Source organism: Polypterus senegalus, chromosome 18 (assembly GCF_016835505.1).
Source record: "Polypterus senegalus isolate Bchr_013 chromosome 18, ASM1683550v1, whole genome shotgun sequence".
NCBI classification, from domain to species: domain Eukaryota; kingdom Metazoa; phylum Chordata; class Cladistia; order Polypteriformes; family Polypteridae; genus Polypterus; species Polypterus senegalus.
Genome location: NC_053171.1, coordinates 54,221,326 through 54,246,603, shown reverse-complemented (window position 1 = coordinate 54,246,603; position 25,278 = coordinate 54,221,326). Strand labels below are relative to the sequence as shown.

Sequence of the window (25,278 nt, the reverse complement as noted above, 5' to 3'; positions counted from 1 at the left end):
GTGAAATTCTGAATCAACATATTTTTCTCAGTTTAAACTTTTGTTCCGTGATTTATGTTCTATTCTGAATAAAATATTAGAAGTTGGCACCTCCACATCATTGCATTCAGTTTTTATTCACGATTTGTATAGTGTCCCAACTTTTTTGGAATCCGGTTTGTACACTGAAACTAACCACATATTGTTTATTAGTGTAATGCATCTGATTGTAATTAACTTGTAACAATATAATGGTCCAGGGAATAGCCACTGTATTCCAAATTCTATAACTGCTTTAGCATATTTTTTTTTCTTCTTCTTTCAGCTGCTCCCGTTAAGTGTTGCCATGGCCGATCATCTTTTTCCATATTAATCTCACTGAACCACGCGGAGTATTTATATCGCTGTATCTGAGTGGGGAATCACAGCAGCAGCTTATCGGAAAGAGAATTATTGGTATACAGCATCAAGCACACGCTTGCCGTTCAGCCACGGCAAAACATTTCAAAGCCTTTTCTGTACGGACCTCGCGGTTCAGAAGCAGTTTCATCCCACAAACTATAAACACACTCAATCAATTGCTCCTTGTAGAACTGCCTGAACTTATAAGTACAATCACCTCACTGTAAACTTGCACTACAGTTATAATATTGCACTACCTGTGCCACTTTATAAAGCGTGTATTTACATATAATAATGATATCATTTTTAAGATGAAATGCAGCAAAATATGTTGATTATATTATATAGATAAAACTTTAACTAATCTGTATTGTTAATAATTAAACGTGAGGAAACGGTTCTGCAGCACTAGCTAGTTCACCTTGTGCTGTATTCTTACTGGGGCTGACGTGACACTGGAAGGATAGATGGACAGAATAATTAAACACGTACTACGAAGATATTTCAATGTTCCTTAAACGTTTTCAAGAATCGTCGTCATAAGCTTAAACATATGGCTTAAAGTCTATTACAGAGCTGATTGTGTGGCGATTGGGTATTTGGAGAAAGAAAAGTAAGCACAGGAATTGCAGGTTAGTACGTTTGAAATAGGCAGTACTGCTACAATAATTTCATCGAAAGTCGCACACAATCACGCATCGTGTTCCCCTGTTTAATAACATGATTTAACTCCTATCATCATGAAAAAGATATCACATATACATCTCAGTATTTTAATTATTCAGAGAGCTGTAATATCAGGAATGTAATGGATTCTGTGTCCTGTCGGAGAAAGCGGAAGCACGTAGTGATTCACAAACACAGAGCAAAAGATCAAATACAAAACAAAGCATTTAATGTGCTACTTTAATTACGATGTGATTTGAGAAACTGGTTAATTAAACGATTTTAAGATGAAGCTTATGATGTTCTACTTTAATGACAAAATAAACTACGTAATTAAAGTGGAAATTTGGAGATTGAAGTTGACATTTTGTGCTTTTTTCCTACTGTGTGCCTTTTTTTCCCCCATCCCCCGACCCCCTGTACCCTACACCTGTACACAAGCAAGACCAAAGAGCTAGTGGTGGATTTTAGGAGGCCCAGGCCCCTCATGGACCCTGTGATCATCAGAGGTGACTGTGTGCAGAGGGTGCAGACCTATAAATATCTGGGAGTGGACTGCCAATATTGATGCTCTGTTTAAGAAAGGTCAGAGCCGACTATACTTTCTTAGAAGGTTGGCGTCCTTCAACATGTGCAATAAGATGCTGCAGATGTTCTACCAGACGGTTGTGGCGAGTGCCGTCTTCTACGCGGTGGTGTGCTGGGGAGGCAACATAAAGATGAAAGACGCCTCACGCTTGGACAAACTTGTTAAGAATTCAGGCTCTATTGTAGGAGTAAAGTTGGACAGTTTTACATCTGTGGCAGAGCGACGGGCATTAAGCAAACTCCTGTCAATCATGAAGAATCCACTGCATCCACTGAACAGTGTCATTTCCAGGCAGAGGAGTAGCTTCAGTGACAGACTTTTGTCACTGTCCTGCTCCACTGACAGACTGAGGAGATCGTTCCTCCCCCACACTATGCGACTCTTCAATTCCACCCGGGGGAGTAAATGCTAACATTACTCAAAGTTATTGTCTGCTTTTATATGCATTTTTATTACTATTTGATTTAATATTGTTTTTTGTATCAGTATACTGCTGCTGGATTATGTGAATTTCCCCTTGGGATTAATAAAGTATCTATCGATTGATCGAGCTTTCATATGACACTCAGACGGTTGGCTACAACTTGCCTTTTCACGGCGACTTTGATATGTGACAACTTCTTTTTTATTTTGGGCACTGTGCGACTTTGTGAACTTGCGCTTTCGAGTTTCTCTGACACGCTATGTCAGTCGATCAGCTTCCTTTTGTTGTTTATACCACTGTTTAAATCAACAAATAGTAAGTTTTTCCTTCCCTCCACTTGGTATTCGCTGAAATTCTTCTATTTTCCCCTGTGCTTTTCCCGTTGTCTTTTCACAGAATGCTGAGCTTAAGGGCTCTTTATATTTTTTGTATATTCAAAGAGGCATTATTCTGGGAGGAATTTGGGTGGGACAGTAGGCGCGTGCACATGCGTTACTTTTCATGCTGACCGGGATTTATAGAGAGGAAGAAAGTTGGAGTATGCACAGATTCCTACATCTGGATTTTTCTGTGCGTAAGCACATTTTGGCTTTTGTGCTTACATCATGTTATAATGCGAATTCTATGCATGGCGTTATGCATGAGACCCCTGGTGAATAGTCCTTTGGTGTACAGCTTCTTAAAATTTGAAGTAACCTGCTGGTCCATGGGCTGCAGAAGAGGAGTCGTGTGTGGGGGTGGGTAACACGACCTTAATTAAGTTGTACTCCTCGACCATATCCTCAACCAAATTTGGAGGGTGTGCTGGTGCATTGTTCATCAGAAAAAGGCATTTTTTAGGCAGGTTATTCTGTTCAAGATATCGCTGCACGGCGGGAACGAAACCCTCGTGCAGCCATTCCAAAAACAAGGTCCTTGTGACCCAACCCTTTGTGTTTGCCCCACATATCACGGGCAGTCTGACTTTGTTTACATTGTGCTGCTTGAAAGCTCGAGGGTTCTCAAATTGGTTAATGAGTAGCGGCTTGATTTTTACGTCTCCACTAGCGTTGGCACACAGCAAAACAGTTAACTTGTCCTTCATTGGTTTATGGCCGAGCATAGCCTTCTCTTCCTGGGTAATGTAGGTCCTCTTCGGTATCCTCTTTCAGAACAATCCAATCTCGTTGCAGTTAAAGACCTGTTGCGGGATGTAGCCTTCGTTCTCCACTAATTTTGTAAAATTTTTCACAAATTCTTTGACAGCTTCAGAGTTGGAACTAGCAGCCTCTTCATGCTTTACCACACTATGAATGCCACTCCTGTTGCAAAACTTTTCAAACAATCCTCTACTGGCTTTAAGTTCTTCACTTTTGCCACTTGTAGAAGGATAGTTTTGTAGCAAATCGCCATGAATCTTCCTGGCTTTCTCACATAACATTGCCTCGCTTACGCTGTCCCCTGCAAGTTGCTTCTCGTTCAGCCACACTAGCAACAGTTTTTCCACCTCTTCCAGCACTTGAGACTTCTGCCTGGTTAACACTGTAACTCCTTTTGCAACATGAGCTGCTTTAATGGACTCTTTCTGCTTTAGAATAGTCAAAATCGTAGATTTTGACTTCTTGTACTCTGCGACAAGATCAGTAACACGAACGCCATGCTCATACTTTTCAATAATTTCTTTCTTTACTTCGATTTCAATTTTCTTCAAACTTTTCTTCTCACCAGTCTTCACTTGCTTAGAAGCCATGGTTAACTGCAAAAGCACACAAAATACTGTAGAACACAAAGAGTTCACAGCGAAAGCACTCACGTCTGACTGAGAACAATACACAGGGAGAGGCTGAACAGGTGCTTAAATGCAGTAATTGGCGTGTACAAACCGGAAGGGAAACAAAACAGAGCACAAAGAGTTCACGGCGAAAGCACACACGTCTGACTGAGATCAATGCAACACATGCAGAAATCATCGGCGCATACAAACCAAAAGGGAAACTGGCTTGTTTGTATACCGAGTGTGTGGTCGTGAACAGATGCAAAAGTTTGGCGAACTTTTTGGTGGTAATTAGATTTGTACGTGTTCAGAGACATTTGTGAACCGAGGTTTCACTGTACCTTCTACTTGCACCATGCACTACTATACAATGCTGGGGGGAATGACTCCTCATTATTGGCCAATAGGTATTCTACCAGCCTCTCTCAACCTAAAATCTGAATGTAGAATTGGACATCCCTGGTACTTGCTTTGTTGTCTGTCCTCAAGCATGATAAAGCATTGCACATTTTTTACTAGATACCAATCTGACTTTTTGTCATAAGGCAGTGTCCTTGCCTTTTGCCATTCTGGTGCACTTTGTTGATGCACAGGGTGGTGCAATTTCTCCTTCACTAGCTTGCCAGTATGCGTTGCCATTGCAGTTGTATTTTTGTGAGCAAGCTTAGCAGTAAAATTCTACATTTCCTAACCAAATAATTCTTTTTATTTGCAGAATTCTTTTTTGAGTGTTTTTCCATAGAAATGATTGAATGTAAGAATTTTCTTCAGCATAGCCAAAGAATATTTTTTCTTTTGTATTTTTATTTTATAATTGTAAACTCAATTTGGCTGACTTTATCGTTATCTGACTTTATAGTAAAAGCTATAGTGTGATCCACTTCTGCCTTATAATGTGTGTGTGCGTGTGTGCACGCACTGCCATCTGTTCTTTTGTGCTATAACGTTTAACGATGTGTATATTTAGCTTGTGACACTCTTCACTTTTCTTCTATTGTAGTAATGTAATTCTCCAGATTACTATAACTACCCAAATTACTGACAATGTTTTAGCTCAAGGCATACATGAGGTATGGTATTAATATATTGACCTGTAATGACTAATACCAGAATAACTTTTTTTTTTTCCCTTCCCCCTTTCATACTAGGCGGCCATACAGATATTGTGCTTCTTTGATTCATGAATTGGCACCTAAATGATTTACCTCTTGGTTTGTGCTTTCTGGGCTGAGCTAAAGAATTTTATCTCTCTTTTGTACATCTCTTATATGTTTTATTTTCTTGTCCACACATTAATTCCTCTAAACTGTATTTTAGTTTTAATTTAAAAATCAACTGAAACTCATTTTTAATGAAAATTGATTACTTAGTCTCTGCTTTATGTTCTAAAGTAGGAAATGAAACGTGGAATCACATTTTGAAATTTTCTTGATGTGGTCTGTAATGAAATAATGAAGTTAGTGTTATTAACAATGGTCTGTTAGAACTTTTTTTAACATCATTAAATTTTCATATAGGACATTGCATTTCAAAGTATTGTATATAAAATAGCAGGTTTTATTACTTTAGTAATTTATAGGAAAGCAGAATATTTACCCTGCACCGGAATTGATGTCCTTAAAAAAATTTTTTTTAACGGTGTTGTTCTAAATCAAAGCTGAAGTGTTCCTAGGTTAACGTTAAACCTGCAAATTCAATTTTTTGGTTTAGAAGAAAACTTAGTTTAGGTGATGCATATTATATATGACAGAAACTTGTATTTGGTATTGAATGCCATGCCAATTATAGCTTGTTTTTGTGCATAGATAAAAAAAGCATTACCTGTAGGTGTATGTTGCCATAAAAAATATTTGCCTGTTCCTGATTTCTACATTAAAAACTTCCTACATTAGTAAACTTTCTGGTCTTTTAGTATACTTTCTGGTCTTCATTATCTATACTAATAAAAGGCAAAGCCCTCACTGACTGACTGACTCACTCATCACTAATTCTCCAACTTCCCGTGTAGTTAGAAGGCTGAAATTTGGCAGGCTCATTCCTTAAAACTTACTTACAAAAGTTAAGCAGGTTTCATTTCGAAATTCAATGCGTAACGGTCATAGCTGAATCCTACATACGTGCATACAGTGGGTATGGAAAGTTTTCAGACTCCCTTCAATTTTTCACTCTTTGTTATATTGCAGCCATTTGCTAAAATCATTTAAATTAATTTTTTCCTCATTAATGTACACACAGCACCCCATATTGACGGACAAAAAAAGAATTTTTGAAATTGTTGCAGATTTATTAAAAAGAAAAACTGAAATATCACATGGTCCTAGGTATTCAGACCCTTTGCTCAGTATTTAGTAGAAGCACCCTTTTGAGCTAATACAGCCATGAGTCTTCTTGGGAAAGATGCAACAAGTTTTTCACACATGGATTTGAGGATCCTCTGCCATTCCTCCTTGCAGATCCTCTCCAGTTCTATCAGGTTGGATGGTAAACGTTGGTGGACAGCCATTTTTAGGTCTGTCCAGAGATGCTCAATTGTGTTTAAGTAAGGGCTCTGGCTGGTCCATTCAAGAACAGTCACATAGTTGTTGTGAAGCCATTCCTTCGTTATTTTAGCTGTGTGCTTAGGGTCATTGTCTTGTTGGAAGGTAAACCTTCGGCCCAGTCTGAGGTCCTTAGCACTCTGGAGAAGGTTTTTGTCCAGGATATCCCTGTACTTGGCCGCATTCATGTTTCCCTCGATTGCAACCAGTCGTCCTGTCCCTGCAGCTGAAAAACACCCTTACAGCATGATGCTGCCACCGCCATGCTTCACTGTGGGGACTGTATTGGACAAGTGATGAGCAGTGCCTGGTTGTCTCCACACACTGAGGAGAGGAAAGACACATGACAGCCCGCATGGAGTTTTCTAAAAGACACCTGAAGGACTCTGAGATGGTGAGAAATAAGATTCTCTGGTCTGATGAGACCAAGATATAACTTTTTAGACTTAATTCTAAGTGGGGTGTGTGGGGGAAAAAAATTATTTTTTTTGTCTGTCAATATGGGGTGCTGTGTGTACATTAATGAGGAAAAAATTAATTTAAATGATTTTAGCAAATGGCTGCAATATAACAAAGAGTGAAAAATTGAAGGGGGTCTGAATACTTTCCGTACCCACTGTATATACATCCATAGCCTGCAGCTCGGTCGCCGTGTGAGGCGGAGTTGCGTCTCCTATCATGATGCCTCCCACGTAGTTGGCTGCCTGCCTATATTGCGTCACCCATCCCCACGCCTCCCACGTAATTGACTGCCTGCCCATATAAGGCCGTCTGTCAGTGAGAAGACAGTAAAAACAGGCGTGTCGGACGTTGTGCTACATTTTCTGATGCAGCTAGACGGAAACAACTTTGTGACGCTGTTGCCAAATACTCGCAGAAAAATCCACAAGTTAATAGAGATGCTGTCGCTAAATACTCGCGGGCAAATCCACAAGTTCATAGAGACGCTGTCACTAAATATTTGCGGGCAATTCCACAAGTTCATAGACACGCTGCAGCTAAATATTCACAGGCAAATCAAAAAGTAATACCGGGAATGCCTGTTAAACATCTTAGATTCACGAGTAGTGATTTGGGTGGTGAGATGTCTATCGAGGTGATCACTGTAACATTTATATGTCATTGAAATGTATTATCAGGCATGGTTTAGGCACCTATGTCATCCGGAAGGCACCAGAAAAAGGGACCTCAAGGTTACTATTATGGAAGTTAATTTAGAGCACGGATGCCGTGAATGTAACAGCTGTAATAAATAAAGTTCCCCTGCATACTTTAAAAGAAAGTCTCACCATCATTTCATTTTTTCACAATTTGTGAAAACAAGATATGGTGTCAGAATAGAGGACAGTCATGGATTTTGTTGGAGTTCCTTTGCTACGAATTGACTGGGATTCTCTTAACCTGCTGGGAGAATGAAAAAAGTTCCGACAGCACGTGGAGCTGATATTCCTGGCCCGCTAAAAGGCAAATGCGAGAGTGAGAAATGCAGCTACCTGCTCCTGTGGACTGGGGGAAAAAGGAAGAGACATTTTTAACACATGGACTCTCACCCAGAAGGAAGCCAAGGTACTGAAAACTTATTATGACCGTTTTGAGGCGTTTGTCATGCCTAAGCTGAATACAATATTCGCGAGATACAAGTTTAATGAGAAGATGCAGGGTATAAACGAGACTTTTGATCACTTTGTAACAGAGTTAAAATTGCTGGTGAAGGACTATGCTTATGCAAACGAAGATGAGATGATCAGGGATAGAATAGTGTTTGGCACAAACTCAGTGAAAGTGCGAGAGAAACCTTTAAGTGCCGGGTCTGAGCTAACATTAAATAAAGCCATGGACATCGCAAGATCGCACGAGATAGCACAACCACAGCTGAGAACCTTTGATGCACGTACTCTGAGCGGCTCACGTGAACTGACTGTGACCGCAGTATGCAGACAGCAAGAAAGAGCTCCAAAGAGCGCTGAACCAAAAAACGCATTACACAATTAAGAAAGCAGCCAAAGAATATGAAATGAGTGACGCATACAAGCATAATCATAAGTGCAGCTACTGCGGAAACAACGCACACTGTGGAAAAAGTCAATGTCCAGCTAAAGGAAGACAGTGTAAAAAATGTGGTAAATCGATCCACTTTGCTAAAGTTTACAGAACTGGGAAAGGTAAAGCCATGCATGCAGTGTGTGATGTCTCAGATGAAGAGGAAGACGAGCTGTTTGATGCAGTAAGAAAGGAACAACCCTCTGAAGCTGAACAAGCCTTTGTAGACATATCAATAGGAAAGCAAGGTATAAAGCTTAAGTTTAAATTAAGTTCATAGACATGCTGCCGTTAAATATTCTCAGGCAAATCCACAACTTAATCCCGGGAATGCCTGTTAAACATCTTAGATTCATGAGTACCAATTTGGGTAGTGAACACTTCGATGAATGAAACCTGTTATCTTTACAACGGGTGACAAACACGGAATGTAACTTGAACACAACACATCCTCCAAATACGAACCTGATTGAAAGAAATAATGATAATCAAATCCTTGATGACAGCAACACTCATAACAGTCACAAAACAATTACATTGACAATCATGTTACATTATTTTTAAAATGTTTCCTTTTCTTTTTCATAACTTCTTTAACACACCACTTCTCTGCTGCGAAGTGCGGGTATTTTGCTAGTATTAGATAAAAGGCGTGTGAATAAGCAGATTGTTTTTTTTTATATAAAGATCACATGATATGTAATTTAACACTAAAATCTTTAACTGTTAGCCATTTGTATTACAGTGCTACAAATTAACTATAACTATACAGTGAAATTGTCCTTGAATATTTACAGTATACCTTTGCCTATTCTATCTAAAAGGATTTGCTTTAACTTGAACAGGTCTTTCTGTTTGAGTTGCAGGCATCAAGTAAGCTTCTGTTTGTGAGTGTGAAACTGTTATAAATAGAAGCTTAAAATGATGTTTCTCAGTAATTGTTTTCTAACGTCCATGAGAGACAAATAGTGCAGATTTGTGCTCCTTTAAATTTGGATTAGAAACTGTTTTATGAATGAGTGGGCAAGGTGTAATCATGTTTGCTACATGGCTTGCACTGAGTTTCCTTGCTGCATTGTCTAACCTTTTTTAAAGCCGGTTTGTCATGTCTCAAGGTAATATACTGTAGTATTGCTGTTATTTTCTACAGTAGTGCAGTGGTAGCGCTGCTGCCTCGCAGTAAGGAGATCTGGGTTCGCTTCCAGGGTACTCCCTTTCGTGAAGTTTCAATGTTCTCCCCGTGTCTGTGTGGGTTTCCTCTCACAGTCCAAAGACATGCAGGTTAGGTGCATTGGTGATCCTAAATTGTCCCTAGTGTGTGTGTACGTGCGCACCCTGCCCGGGATTTGTTCTTGCCTTACAACCTGTGTTGGCCGTGTTTGGCTCTGGCAGACCCCCATGACCCTTTGTTAGGATATAGTGGGTTGGATTATGGATGTTATTTCCTGCATTGTTATGTGTTTATTAGTAAAACTCAGGCCAGGTGAAATAGTATATTTTCTGAAGGTGCTCAAGTTGAATTATTTGCCTTATAAGTAGACAAAACATTTGCACCTTTAGCTCAAATTATCTTTAAGTTTAAGGTTTAATTTTACAGTTTAGTTTCATGATGTTCAAATTTAATATTACAAAGAGCAGCAAAAACCCCAAGGATATTGATGAACAGTGAATGAGAAGGCAGTGGGTTCAAAGTAGCAGTTGGGTTTAGGGAGGATAGTGTTTTATAAACTTGTAGAGATTTTTGAGGTTGCAGTAACCAATCTTGATTTTATTTATTTTAATATCAGGCAGTAATTATCAAACTTTTGAATAAGAAGCAGGTTGGCTTCTGCCTAGTAACTGTTGTAGAATTATGGTTGAAACCAGTGACAAATTGGAAATGATTAAGCACATCAAACTAAATGTAACAGTTTTGGGGGGACGGGACGTTATAGAAAGTAGCCAAGCCACTGTAATTTGCATAGCAAATATGCAGTAATTTGCACTCTGCTTGTACAAAGTCACATTCCTTCCCAAGTTGTTTTATTCTCCCTTTCAGGAATACAGAATGTATCTTCTGGTAACATGTCTCAGTTGTATCTGTGTTATTAACACAGTTTAGAAACACGTTTCAGTTAATCAAATGTGTAACGGAACCCCATGAACGAGTTAATGTGAAGTGCCATACTCTGGATGGAAGGAGTTATACAGAGGCCCTGCCAACATTGATCTTTGTCATATCAAGTGCAACATGATGTACTATGGACACATACGTTAATTAAACTCACATGGATGTTTTGTCCACATGGAAAAGACAAAATGAATGGTAAAAGATGAAATATTGAGCTGTACTTGTAAAGGTTTTCTTGACCTGGAAAGCTAAAAACAAATTGAAATTTGGGTGCTTTGGGAATACTAAGTTTCAAAGAGCCCCACCTGGCTGAAAGGAGTTAGACTTGAAAGTGTGACTGTGATTAATATGATTGCCCAGTTGCCTCTCTGACTTTAATTTTCCCCTCTCTCCCCATCTCTGTTAGGGAGGTCTTTAAGACATACAATGTGGGAATGGACTACATTACATTGACTCTGATTATCTGGAATTTTGGTGTTGTTGGGATGATCTGTATACACTGGAAGGGACCTCTGCGCCTCCAGCAAGCCTATCTGATCATGATCAGTGCCCTCATGGCCCTTGTCTTCATCAAGTACCTACCCGAGTGGACCGCTTGGTTAATTTTAGCTGTTATTTCAGTGTATGGTAAGTATGGGACTGCTTGACACCATGTTAGAAATTAATGCCATTTGAGATCTATGTCTCAACTGACAATAATGAATGCAAACTTATGGACTGCTCTCTGTTTTGATCATCTGGTATTCTTACAGTGCTCTTTTGAGTACCTTTTCCGTGAAGGTGAACAGTTACTACTATGGCTCTTATAAGCCTAGCCAGCAGCTTCTAGTGCTCAAATTCCTGGGTAGATTCCTCAGCCATTTAACCAACTAGCATGTTTGCAGCCTTACAAAAAACCCTGGCTATTACATGCAGATATGATGCATCCTGGTTGCCATTTACTACTATGTGGATTGCAATGCTTTATTTTTTTTGTAAAACCTTAAAAGAATATAAACCAATTAGCTTATTAATAATAGTTTTTATTTACCTTTTTTTGACAACAGACATATTTATAAACAAGTAAATTTAGGAACAAAAACATTTACCTTGGAGTTTGGACCAGTGCCTGATAAATTTAAAGTTGACAATCATTAACAGCAACTGCATGATTAAATTCAGTAACATACACTTTCCATTAGATGTCACTTTTTTCAAATCTGTCTCTTGAAGTTGCTTGCAGTTTATATTTGAGATAGTCTAGAAACTACAGCTGCCTTTGCCAGCTGTGATAATAAATATCTTTTCAAAAAATTAATAAACTTCTTTAGTAATATCTTTTTTATTGTGCCATTTTAGAAATTGCTTTGGTTACATAGTGATGAAGTGGTTAGCACTGCTGCTACATGGCTTTAATAGCCCTGTTTTAATTCTCAGGCAGTGGATGCTAGCTTTACCTGGGTACACAAGATACAGAAAGTCTGGCCCTAAGTTCATAACACTTAAACCAAACTGATTTTTTTTTTAATAATTATAGTAGTTAAATAACATTCTTTATTGAGCTTCACTGTTCTAAAGTATGTATTTGAAGACTGATTTGAGCTGGATACTCCCCAATCCGCAAACATTAACAGTTTATAAAGGTTCTGAATAATTAGAATATTAGAATATGATACATTACAGGGGACTCTCTCGTTCTGCTGGAAGACTTCAATGCTCACTTGGGCAATGAAAGTGAGACCTGGAAGGGCGTGATTGGGAGGAATGCCCCCCCCCTCAATCTGAACCCGAGCGGTGTTTTGTTATTGGACTTCTGTGCTCATCACGGATTGTCCGTAACGAACACCATGTTCAAGCATAAGGGTGTTCATATGTGCACTTGGCACCAGGACACCCTAGGCCTCTGTTTGATGATCGACTTTGTGGTCGTGTCGTCGGACTCGTGGCCACATCTCTTGGACACTCGGGTAAAGAGAGGGGCGGAGCTGTCAACTGATCACCACCTGGTGGTGAGTTGGCTTAGATGGTGGGGGAAGATGCCAGTCAGGCCTGGTAGGCCCAAACGTGTTGTGAGGGTCTGCTGGGAACAACTGGCAGAGTCCTCTGTCAGAAGTAGCTTCAACTCCCACCTTCGGCAGAATTTTGACCACGTCTCGAGGGAGGTGGGGGACATTGAGTCCGAATGGGCCATGTTCCGTGCCTCTATTGTTGAAGCGGCTGACTGGAGCTGTGGCCGTAAGGTGGTTGGTGCCTGTCGTGGCGGCAATCCCCGAACCCGTTGGTGGACACAGGCAGTGAGGGATGCCGTCAAGCTGAAGAAGGAGTCCTATAGGACCTTTTTGTCCTGTGGGTCTCTGGAGGCAGCTGATAGGTATCGGCAGGCCAAGCAGAATACGGCTTCGGTGGTTGCTGAGGCAAAAACTCGGGCATGGGAGGAGTTTGGAGAGGCCATGGAGAACGACTTTAGGATGGCTTCGAGGAGATTCTGGTCCACCGTCCCGCGTCTCAGGAGGGGAAAGCAGTGCAGTGTCAACACCGTATATGGTGGGATGGTGCACTGCTGACCTCACTGACGTTGTAGATCGGTGGGGGGAGTACTTTGAAGACCTCCTCAATCCCACTAACATGCCTTCCAATGAGGAAGCAGAGCCTGGGGACTCTTTAAAAAGGTGCACCGGAGGGTGTGTTCCAACTACAGAGGGATCACACTCCTCAGCCTCCCTGAAAAAGTCTGCAGTGGTGTGAAAAACTATTTGCCCCCTTCCTGATTTCTTATTCTTTTTGCATGTTTGTCACACAAAATGTTTCTGATCATCAAACACATTTAACCATTAGTCAAATATAACACAAGTAAACACAAAATGCAGTTTTTAAATGATGGTTTTATTATTTAGGGAGAAAAAATCCAAACCTACATGGCCTTGTGTGAAAAAGTAATTGCCCCTTGTTAAAAATAACCTAACTGTAGTGTATCACACCTGAGTTCAATTTCCGTAGCCACCCCCAGGCCTGATTACTGCCACACCTGTTTCAATCAAGAAATCACTTAAATAGGAGCTGCCTGACAGAGAAGTAGATCCAAAGAAATTCAGGAACAAATGAGAACAGAAGTAATTGAGATCTATCAGTCTGGTAAAGGTTATAAGGCCATTTCTAAAGCTTTGGGTCTCCAGCGAACCACAGTGAGAGCCATTATCCACAAATGGCAAAAACATGGAACAGTGGTGAACCTTCCCAGGAGTGGCCGCCAACCAAAATTACCCCAAGAGCGCAGAGACGACTCATCCGAGAGGTCACAAAAGACCCCAGGACAACGTCTAAAGAGCTGCAGGCCTCACTTGCCTTAATTAAGGTCAGTGTTCACGACTCCACCATAAGAAAGAGACTGGGCAAAAACGGCCTGCATGGCAGATTTCAAAGACGCAAACCACTGTTAAGCAAAAAGAACATTAGGGCTAGTCTCAATTTTGCTAAGAAACATCTCAATGATTGCCAAGACTTTTGGGAAAATACCTTGTGGACTGATGAGACAAAAGTTGAACTTTTTGGAAGGCAAATGTCCGCTACATCTGGAGTAAAAGGAACACAGCATTTCAGAAAAAGAACATCATGCCAACAGTAAAATATGGTGGTGGTAGAGTGATGGTCTAGGGTTGTTTTGCTGCTTCAGGACCTGGAAGGCTTGCTGTGATAGATGGAACCATGAATTCTACTGTCTACCAAAAAATCCTGAAGGAGATTGTCCGGCCATCTGTTCGTCAACTCAAGCTGAAGCGATCTTGGGTGCTGCAACAGGACAATGACCCAAAACACACCAGCAAATCCACCTCTGAATGGCTGAAGAAAAACAAAATGAAGACTTTGGAGTGGCCTAGTCAAAGTCCTGACGTGAATCCAATTGAGATGCTATGGCATGACCTTAAAAAGGCGGTTCATGCTCGAAAACCCTCAAATAAAGCTGAATTACAACAATTCTGCAAAGATGAGTGGGCCAAAATTCCTCCAGAGCGCTGTAAAAGACTCATTGCAAGTTATCGCAAATGCTTGATTGCAGTTATTGCTGCTAAGGGTGGCCCAACCAGTTATTAGGTTCAGGGGGCAATTACTTTTTCACACAGGGCCATGTAGGTTTGGATTTTTTCTCCTAAATAATAAAACCATTTAAAACTGCATTTTGTGTTTACTTGTGTTATATTTGACTAATGGTTAAATGTGTTTGATGATCAGAAACATTTTGCGTGACAAACATGCAAAAGAATAAGAAATCAGGAAGGGGGCAAATAGTTTTTCACACCACTGTATTTGGGGGTTCTGGAGAGGAGGGTCCATCGGATAGTCGAAACTCGGATTCAGGAGGAACAGTGTGGTTTTCGTCCTGGTCACGGAGCAGTGGACCAGCTCTACACCCTTAGCAGAGTACTGGAGGGTGCTTGGGAGTTTGCCCAACCAGTCTACATGTGTTTTGTGGACTTGGAAAAGGTGTTCGACCGTTTCCCTCGGGGAATCCTGTGGGGGGTGCTCCGGGAGTGTGGGGTACCGGACCCCCTGATAAGAGCTGTTCGGTCCCTGTACAACCGATGTCAGAGCTTGGTCCTCATTGCCGGCAGTAAGTCGAGCCCGTTTCCAGTGAGAGTTGGACTCCGGCAGGGCTGCCCTTTGTCACCGATTCTGTTCATGACTTTTATGGACAGAATTTCTAGGCACAGCCAGGGTGTTGAAGGGGTCCGGTTTGGTGGACTCAGGATTGGGTCACTGCTTTTTGCAGATGATATTGTCCTGTTAGCTTCATCAGGCCATGATCTTCAGCTCTCTCTGGAACGGTTCGCAGCTGAGTGTGAAGCGGCTGGGATGAGAATCAGCACCTCCAAATCTGAGAGCATGGTCCTCAGCCGGAAAAGGGTGGAGTGCCCTCTCAGGGTTGGGGGAGAGATCCTGCCCCAAGTGGAGGAGTTCAAGTATCTCGGGGTCTTGTTCATGAGTGAGGGAAGAATGGAGCGTGAGATCGACAGGCAGATCGGTGCGGCATCCGCAGTGATGCGAGCTCTGCATTTGTCTGTCGTGGTGAAAAAAGAGCTGAGCCGTAAGGCAAAGCTCTCAGTTTACCAGTCGATCCAAGTTGCTACCCTCACCTATGGTCATGAGCTATGGGTAGTGACCGAAAGAACGAGATCGCGAATACAAGCGGCTGAAATGAATTTCCTCCGCAGGGTGTTTGGGCTTTCCCTTAAAGATAGGGTGAGAAGCTCAGTCATCCGGGAGGGGCTCAGAGTAGAGCCGCTGCTCCTCCGCATCGAGAGGAGTCACATGAGGTGGCTCGGGCATCTGATCAGGATGCCTCCTGGACGCCTCCCTGGTGAGGTTTTCCGGGCACGTCCAACCGGGAGGAGGCCCCGGGGAAGGCCCAGGAAACGCTGGAGGGACTGTGTCTCCCGGCTGGCCTGGGAACGCCTTGGGATTCTCCCGGAAGAGCTGGAAGAAGTGGCCCGGGGAGAGGGCAGTCTGGGCCTCTCTGGTTAAGCTGCTGCCCCCGCGACCCGACCCTGGATAAGCTGAAGAGGATGGATGGATGGACATTACAGCACTTTAAGTCCTTTCACATATACAGACTATCCAAGATACTTAACTGTAAATTGCGGGGGCATGTGGAATGGTATTTGTGCACAAAGTTGAGTCAGTATTTATTTGAGTTAAGTAATAATACAAGACTGATGCCAATAGCTTTGTTTAAAATAGTTTTTTCATTGGTAAAGTATTTTGCGAGGTTGTCTTTTTGAAAAGTATTTATTGATTGAATAGATAATAAAAAATAAGTGAGCAACTTTCCATCAAGGCCAGGAAAGTACAAAACTGAGTCTAGTGCCCACTGTTCATGCCTACTTTTAACTTGTTGTAAAGGAACATTTGTGCTTGACAGCCAGTAAAGCTATGAGGAGTGGAAAAGACATCTAGTTGGAAACCAAGATTTGTCCAGCTCTCCAAAATAGTAAAAAATGCAATAGCTTGTGAGCTGAGACTCTTGCTATACCTTTTATAGGTGAAATCCTGTTATAACAAAACTCACGGGCCCATAAAAATATTCTTTATAAAGGAAATTGTTATAACGAAAATATGGGAAATATACAGTATTGTAACCTCGGCCGCTAGCGATTCGCTGTGTCTAACGGCAACAGCGCAAGGACAACTTTGTAGCTGCATCTTTAGACTGTACCTGCTTAGTCTATATAGTAATAAAATACCTGTATTATCCTTGAAAAACTTTAGATGTAACTTTTTTTAATGTGCCCATTTTTATTCGGGGGGGGAAAAAAGTTTATCCTGTTATACTAAGATTTATATTTTGTTAAAACAAGATTCGTTTAACATGGTGTATGGTCGTTTATCTGGCTCACAAAAAGTATTTTGTTATTTTGAAAATTTTGTTACTTCAGTATTTGCTATAGTTGGATTTAACCTGTGTTTGGTTTTGATGTTCTGTGCTTTCTATTCACACTCATGTTTCTTTGTTACAGAATGACAAACTGACAGATTTTTTTAAACAAACTTATACCTTTAAGTTCATAGTTAATGTTCCAGATTCGGCATAGTAAAAGGGCTTTAGATGAGCCAATAAAACATTAGTTAAGAGCACAACAGAAACAGCTTACTTCTCATTTCTGTATGATGTACTATAGTCATGCCAAACACAGGGGCATCAGTTCTTTATATGTCATAGTAATTTTTAGTTCTCTTTTGCTTTCCCATTTTTAGATCTTGTTGCTGTGCTTTGCCCGAAGGGTCCACTCCGAATGCTGGTAGAGACTGCCCAAGAGAGGAATGAGCCAATATTTCCAGCTCTAATTTACTCTTGTAAGTGTTGTCCAAGTATAAAGTATGATAGGGGATGTGTCTGTTACAGTTGAAGAAATCAAAATTGAAATCAATACGGAGTCTGTTAATAAAGGTGAAACAGGTAGAAGGCTAGCCACCTTATATACTCTGTAACTAGGACTTCAGGCAAACAATCAGAGGCCCACTATGAGAGGTAAGGGGTATCCTTTGCACTGCATGAAGTGGGGGCACATGCCCCAGTTGCTTTGTTGTGATCCCTCTGAACTGTCCCCAGTAGTTCTTTCTGCTTTCTTGTGCTTGATGTGTTTTTACAGATTTTAAGGCACACTTCGGCAAGCAACATGCCATTTTTCAAAATAAGATTGATATTTCATCATTGAGAGAGTGCACTTTACGTTCCCTTCTGAGGCCAGTTTATACTCTATACAGGCAGCTGTAGACACAGTAGCACATAGAGGATGCACACCAGTTTCTGTTTGTACTTCAAGCATTTTGTGTTTAGTACTGTGTTACACTTCACAGGTGCAAGCACATATCAGTTATCAGTCTTGCAGTTTTTTCATTTTTGCCTGCACATACATACATCTTTGCCAAAGGTTTTGGCAATTTCAGTTTTTTTGGAGTATCTTTCATCTGCAGTTGGTGTAATTCATGTTTGTAGAACATGCACATACAGAAGTCAAACTGTAAATAAATAAAATATGAGTGGAGTAAGCTACAGTGCATCTGGAAAGTATTCACAGTGCATCACTTTTTTCACATTTTTTATGTTACAGCCTTATTCCAAAATGGATTAAATTCATTTTTTTCCTCAGAATTCTACACAGAACACCCCATAATGACAACGTGAAAAAAAGCTTACTTGAGGTTTTTGCAAATGTATTAAAAATAAAAAAAATGAGAAATCACATGTACATAAGTGTTCACAGCCTTTGCTCAATACTTTGTCGATGCACTTTTGGCAGCAATTACAGCCTCAAGTCATTTTGAATATGATGCCACAGGCTTAGCACACCTATCCTTGGCCAGTTTCGCCCATTCCTCTTTGCAGCAGCCATTTTAAGATTTCTCCAGAGATGTTCAATCTGATTCAAGTCAGGGCTCTGGCTGGGACACTCAAGGACATTCACAGGGTTGTCCTGAAGCCACTCCTTTGATATCTTGACTGTGTGCTTAGGGTCGTTGTCCTGCTGAAAGATGAACCGTCACCCCAGTCTGAGGCCAAGAGCGCTCTGGAGCAGGTTTTCATCCAGGATGTCTCTGTACATTGCTGCAGTCATCTTTCACTTTATTCTGACTAGTCTCCCAGTTCCTGCCGCTGAAAAACATGCCCACAGCATGATGCTGCTGCCACCATGCTTCACTGTAGGGATGGTATTGGCCTGGTGATGAGCGGTTCCTGGTTTCTTCCAAATGTGACGCCTGGCATTCACACCAAAGAGTTCAATCTTTGTCTCATCAGACCAGAGAATTTTATTTCTCATGGTCTGAGAGTCCTTCAGGTGCCTTTTGCCAAACTCCAGGCGGGCTGCCATGTGCCTTTTACTAAGGAGTGGCTTCCGTCTGGCCACTCTACCATACAGGCCTGATTGGTGGATTGCTGCAGAGATGGTTGTCCTTCTGGAAGGTTCTCCTCTCTCCACAGAGGACCTCTGGAGCTCTGACAGAGTGACCATCGGGTTGTTGGTCACTTCCCTGACTAAGGCCCTTCTCCCCCGATCGCTCAGTTTAGATGGCCGGCCAGCTCTAGGAAGAGTCCTGGTGGTTTCGAACTTCTTCCACTTACGGATGATGGAGGCCACCGTGCTCATTGGGACCTTCAAAGCAGCCCTTCAAGGATGATCCTGCTCAATTTTGAGCTTCATGGCAAAGGCTGTGAATACTTATGTACATGTGATTTCTCAGTTTTATTTTTAATAAATTTGCAAAAACCTCAAGTAAACTTTTTTCACGTTGTCGTTATGGAATGATGTGTATAGAATTCTGAGGAAAAAAATAAAGTTAATCCATTTTGGAATAAGGCTGTAACATAACAAAATGTGGAAAAAGTGATGCGCTGTGAATACTTTCCAGATGCACTGTATTTGGGTTGCTTTGTTCATTCTTTGGAAAATTCTAAATTCAACTTGTGTGAATTGTGTTGCTTTGCATCTCTGTTTATTTTGTCCTGGTATGATCCCTTCTTTTTCCTTTGTCCATTTGCTGTTCTAAAAATGTGTTTTTTCTAAATATGCCATTAATGTTTGCTCCTCATTATAAACAACCCATATACATTCATCTATATATGACATTGATGCCCCACAAAGCAATGCGCTGTGACATGTTGCTCATTCTGTATAGAACATGAGGTGCAGTTTAAAATTATTCCCCCATAATGAGTGCAAGAGAACAACAAAAAGAGCATCACACATTTTGATGAAAAATATTTGTATTGTTAGTCTGTTGAATAACAAATATGCTTTTTTTTTTTGCTTTTTTGACTAATTTTTGGTGGCCATAAACTTGTGCATTTCTACTGCAAGCTGTTTTGTGGTGGAAGATGTCACTAGCTGAATATTGTTCTGTTACTATTCTGTGTGTGACATAGATATTTGAACGAAACCCTTGCGCGCTGACAGAGTTGAAATATAAAAGAATTTTTAGACCCAAAGAGAGAAATCCTGTAGAGGTGGACTGACTACTGATCACTGTACCATTGCTGATTTGTTTTTTTTCCCCCCAATTAGCTACAATGGTGTGGTTGGTAGGCATGGCTGATGGAGATGCAGAATCCCAGAAAAAGCAGACTCCTAGGCTGGCAGCACCAGATTCTCAGGGTGAGTCTTGCTTATTTTTGTTTGCTCAAGCTATCAAAATCACCAGGTTGTCTTATTAATGTTTGCAAAATGAACAGCTGACAAAAAGTAAATGTTCTGAATATTTTGAGCAAAAAAGATTTTCACAAATATGGATACCTTCTCATTTAGTGAGTGTGCTGTTCTTCAATACAGACAAGAAATGGCTTTATGTAAAAACTGGAAAACTGAACAGTGTCTATTTCCATATTATTAACAGAGCTTCCAACCCCTAAATGTATGAATTTAAATGGTACATAATCAGCTAATCCAACTTGTAGGAATTTTCTACAGTAAAGGACAAAGCCTTACAGAGTTAATCAGTGACTTTTCAAGTATTTCATTAGATAAGAATTGTTTTTCAGTCAGTGAACACAGCCTTTTTTGCAGTGAAGGTTTCATTAACTCCGGTGGGCTGGCACCCTGCCCAGGATTTGTTCCTGCCTTGCACCCTGTATTGGCTCCAGCAGACCCCCGTGACCCTGTGTTAGAATATAGTTGGTTGGATAATGGATGGATGGTTTCATTAAATACCATGGCCATCATTTCCTCTTTTGTTCTACATACAGGAATCTATGTTTACATTTCCTTTTCTATACTAATTTTTTGTGTCATAGCTACAGACCAGATGGATGATGGAGGCTTTACACCAGAATGGGTTGACGAACAGTTAAATGATCTGGGGCCCATTGAGTCAACTGAAGAGACACGTAGAGAAATACAGCAGATGCCTAGTGATCGGGCTCCTGCTGTTCCGACTGATGACCCAGAAGAGAGTGAGTATGACCAAATCTCATTACAGGCAGTTAGTGGGGCATGTGAATGGTCATCTCCCCAAGATTGTATGTGTTCATAGTCCTAGATGGCTAGTTTTGTGTAATTTTCCTGACAATTTAGAACAACACATAAATACAGCATGCTACATATTTATTTACTCAGGAAAAACTGATGTTATAACCGATTTTTAAAATGATTGGTGAATTGTAATTGCTGTATTTTTCATTGTAGAGATTTTTTTTCCTCTTTTATTGAATTTATTAAAAGTATGTAACTTTCCATAAAATCAAGTCAAACTTAACAAAAATAAATTCAATTCAACCCCCAGCCATGAGAAAGAGAGGAAGGCCAACAGCCAGAGTAAATCTTTTGAGAGTAGTAAAGAGGGAAAGAAGTCCTTCTCTCCAGTATGAATGCGTATTCTAAAATGTTGTTGATTAGATCCAGCCAAGTTTTTAAAAAATTTTGTACAGGTTCTCAATGAGAGAATTAGATTTTTTCCAATTACAAATAGTATATAACATCAGTTAGCCACTGACTTAAGAGGTGAGTTAGGATTCTACGAGTTGAGCAAGATAAGTCTATGTGCCAATAGTGTAGTAAAGGCAATCAGTTTGTTTGTCCTTCTCCACTTCAAGCCCATCTGGGACCTATTAATGGATTAGGTGTGATCGTGACACTAAATCTGTCTGGTAGGCATTTAAAAACATGTCCAGAATGATGTTAATTTGGTACATGCCCAAAACGTATGGCCTAGTAAGGCTGGAGCTCGATTGCAAGTGCTCCACACAAAAGTGACTTTAGGTCCAAAACACCAGGAGGCGAGTCATCAACATTTTAGACTGAGTCACTGGCATAGGTGCCAGCAAGGAAGGAGAAGGCATCCTGGCCATAATAAAGGAAAGATTCACACCCAGCCAGGAGGCCAAAATGGAAATATCGGGCAAATGGTCTTACCAGGAGCAGTTCATTGTCCCGTATGGCAGGTGGCAGTGTTTCTCAGAGCTAAACCCAATCGGGACACCCACAGGGTGGCATGGGAGTTAGTCAGTAGCCGCAGGCCTGTCAGTGTCTTTGTGAACTGCCAAAGAACGCTCCTGGGGGAGGACTGACCTGGTTTTCATATGACCTAGAAGTGTTTCAGAGTACTTGGACAGGAGCCCGGAAGCAATTCCTGGGTCTATCTTAAAAGGAAGCATGCTTAGGTTAAGTCATAGTCAGTAAGCAGTGGGCTACGCGTCTTAGAGGAGGAAGGAAAATTGTGCATGGTTTATTTTTGTTCGTGTTCTATAGAAAAGGTGTCTTTGTCAAATAAAAATTCTTTATTTGAGCCTGGAATTGTATTGGATATTGCTGTGTCTGTGGTTTGGAGCCTCAGTGGCACCACTAGTGGTTACAGTGGTTAAGTCAGAGTACATTATTGGCGGTCACAGGAGCACGCTACTACTGCCATCGACTTCCTAAGATTATGTAAATGTAGTTAATAACTAGTCAGTACCTGAAAATCACTGAGCAATTTGTCTAATTTAACATGGCTGTAACTTGCATATGGATCAGCAAGTAATGGTCAATTTTTTTTTTAATGATTACATATTAAAACACAATATAAACTGCTTTCTGTCATTCCAATGGTTTCTTGCCATATCTTTGTTGTTAAATCTATGGGCAGTAGTATTGTACCAATAAAAGGAAGAAGCTGGAGACCGGTTCAAAGTAGTAAACTAACAGATCCTTTTACTAAGATTGTTCCCAGAGTACACGTTACACAGCTTTATTATTATTCTTTACTTCCTAATAGCTCCCCCATACCCATAATCCCTTATTACTATGGAATCTCCAAAAGTCTAGTCTTACAATATACTACATTTATCTTGTGTTTTTTTTAGGAGGTGTGAAGCTTGGACTGGGGGATTTTATCTTCTACAGTGTGCTAGTAGGAAAAGCTTCTGCCACAGCTAGTGGTGATTGGAATACCACTCTGGCATGCTTTGTTGCCATTCTTATTGTACGTATTTTCACTTTCTGCACAGTGTATATTTTTTTTGTAGAGTAGTTGGCCATGGTTTATTTTATACAACATTGCTACAATACAAGTAAATTACTTAAATTGCATCAAACAGTAACTTGATGATAGCGCAACAAGTAGAAAGGCTGGGCGAGGACTAATGGAATTCAGATTATAACTGAGAAAATTGGGAGTAAACATCATCCAATGACAGAGTGCAAACCTATGGCTTTCATAGTTTTACAGTATATTGAATGCTGTGACCTGTGCTATTGTGCACTAGTAATTTCAGTTATTTGTTAAAAAAAAAAAACTTAGTCTTAAAAGTATTTTTTTAAACAGGCAGTTTGCCATTGCAAGATGAGGAAAATATTTAGAGTAGGTTATACTTTTATGCCATCTTATATAACTCTCGTCTCCACGTGTCCAGTTACTTTTTTTTTTAATGAGGCGTCCTTTTTCTCTTGCCTGGGGAGGAAGATTAATCAAAATGCCAAACCTGTTGTATGAGTCAGTATAGACATGTACATTGAGTCATTCAGTCCGTCTTGTTTCTCTTTCTGGCAAACCCAGGTTGTGCCAAGAGCCTTTGACACTGCAGAGTGCTGCTGACAAACCTTTAGATTGGTATGCAACAGTTTGATTTCCCAAACCTCATCAGCTGCTGAGGATTCACATGCCAATGTGAATTGTGTTGGATAAATAATGCGAAATAACTAAAAGCCTGCTTTGTTGTTCTGAAAATTATATCTTTTTAAAAATGATATCTTGGGTTGTTAAAGTTGCAAAACACTGGGAAAAACTGCAAATATACACACAGGTCACAGCATGCCTTCAGCCACCTAAAGCTAACTCACTTTTAAGTTGTTAATGTGTCGTATGTTGTGCAGAATGTAATACTACTGATAATACTTATTTGGGCGTTGGGTGTTGGTGATGTTTGTATTATGCTTTTACTTACAGAATTGCTCAAACTTTATCTCCCATTAAATGTGTATTTTGGGCAATGGACTTAAGCTTATGCTGTAGGAATGTTACTCTCTGCATATCTTGCTCCTGTTATACCATACTTCTAAGGATATATTGGAATGTCTTTCCCAAGCTTCTTCACTCTTAGGCAGCCAGTCATTTTTTAATAATCGTTTTGTTTATATGCATAGGTGCTATATTCTTGGTTGTTGCATCTCCACTCTGTTTTCTGATTGGTGTTTATTCCTCTTTCTCTGTTTTGTTCATAGGGCCTGTGCCTAACATTGCTGCTTCTGGCAATCTTTAAGAAGGCCCTTCCTGCCCTCCCCATCTCCATCACCTTTGGCCTCGTCTTCTATTTTGCTACTGACAACCTTGTGCGCCCTTTCATGGACCAATTAGCTCTTCATCAGTTTTACATATAGCACTGAGACCCCTTCGCAGTGCACAGCTGCTAACAAACCAGAACTAAAAGTAATAATAATACTGGAGAAGTGGAAGCCTTCAATATCACCTCAGGAGCAAAAAGAGATTAAACCATTCTGGAAACTTGATTTATATTTTTCCCTTGGTTGGTGTGTGCAGTCTAGATGGTTTCAAGTGTTCCCATCATCTGTGGGTTGGAAAATAAGTGGCTTTGGTCTAATACGGAATTGAGGATGTGCCTCTTACACCACCTTAAAAGACTGTGCATCTCACGGTGTTAGAGGCCTGCTGTTTTTGTTTTTTATCTGTCCGTCATTTCAAGCTGTGATTTTTTTTTTTTCTCTCCCCCCCTTGTTTTCACCCTTTTTAGGGGGCTTGTTTTAGATGGAGAAGCCTACTCTGTGATGTTCTGTAGCATTTCATTAAACGGTAAACTAGTGAGGTTATGTAAATTGGGTCAGTCACCACTGATATCTACCTGGGACTCCCTAGTCATCTTGTAGACCACAGGCTCAGCAACTGTCAACCTATTGGAACAAGAGGGAACATGCGTCAACCAGAGAATCACACATTTTGGCAAACAGCATTAAACAAGAACTGGGGTGCCACTTCTTACTGGAACAGTAGAGGGTGAAAACTGCCTTCGTTATTAATCTGTGGTGCTTGGGCTGCATTTGTAAGAGGAAGTGTGTTAAGAGTGGCGTTTCTGGAAGCTGTTCTGACTTGATCAGATTCCTTACAGCCTATGCACTGATGATTTTTTTTATGTAAATCTTAACTTTATATTTTCAGTATATACACTGGTCTGTAAATAAGAAACTGCTGCTTATACCCCTGGCCTGAATTTCTGCAGGCTAATGATTCTCATGTTAATTTATATGAACAAACAAAATTTCACTTTTGATATAAATTTTGTGAAGAAGTTTTTCTTCTGGTAGTAAAGAATGAAATAAAAGACTG

The 25,278-nt window shown here is 40.5% G+C and overlaps 1 protein-coding gene across 2 annotated transcripts in view; it reads left to right on the top strand.

Annotated features, from left to right (window-relative positions):
* psen1 (presenilin 1) overlaps nucleotides 1-24,605 on the top strand; it is a 52,874-nt gene extending 28,269 nt beyond the window's left edge. For both annotated transcript variants that reach the window (XM_039741481.1, XM_039741480.1), the window contains 6 exons: nucleotides 10,907-11,127; nucleotides 17,227-17,325; nucleotides 20,034-20,123; nucleotides 20,759-20,917; nucleotides 22,805-22,923; nucleotides 24,162-24,605. In XM_039741481.1, coding sequence (XP_039597415.1) covers nucleotides 10,907-11,127; nucleotides 17,227-17,325; nucleotides 20,034-20,123; nucleotides 20,759-20,917; nucleotides 22,805-22,923; nucleotides 24,162-24,317 — 844 coding nt within the window. In that variant the 3' untranslated portion in view covers nucleotides 24,318-24,605. The remainder of the gene's footprint in view (nucleotides 1-10,906; nucleotides 11,128-17,226; nucleotides 17,326-20,033; nucleotides 20,124-20,758; nucleotides 20,918-22,804; nucleotides 22,924-24,161) is intronic.
* The last annotated feature ends 673 nt before the right edge of the window (nucleotides 24,606-25,278 follow it).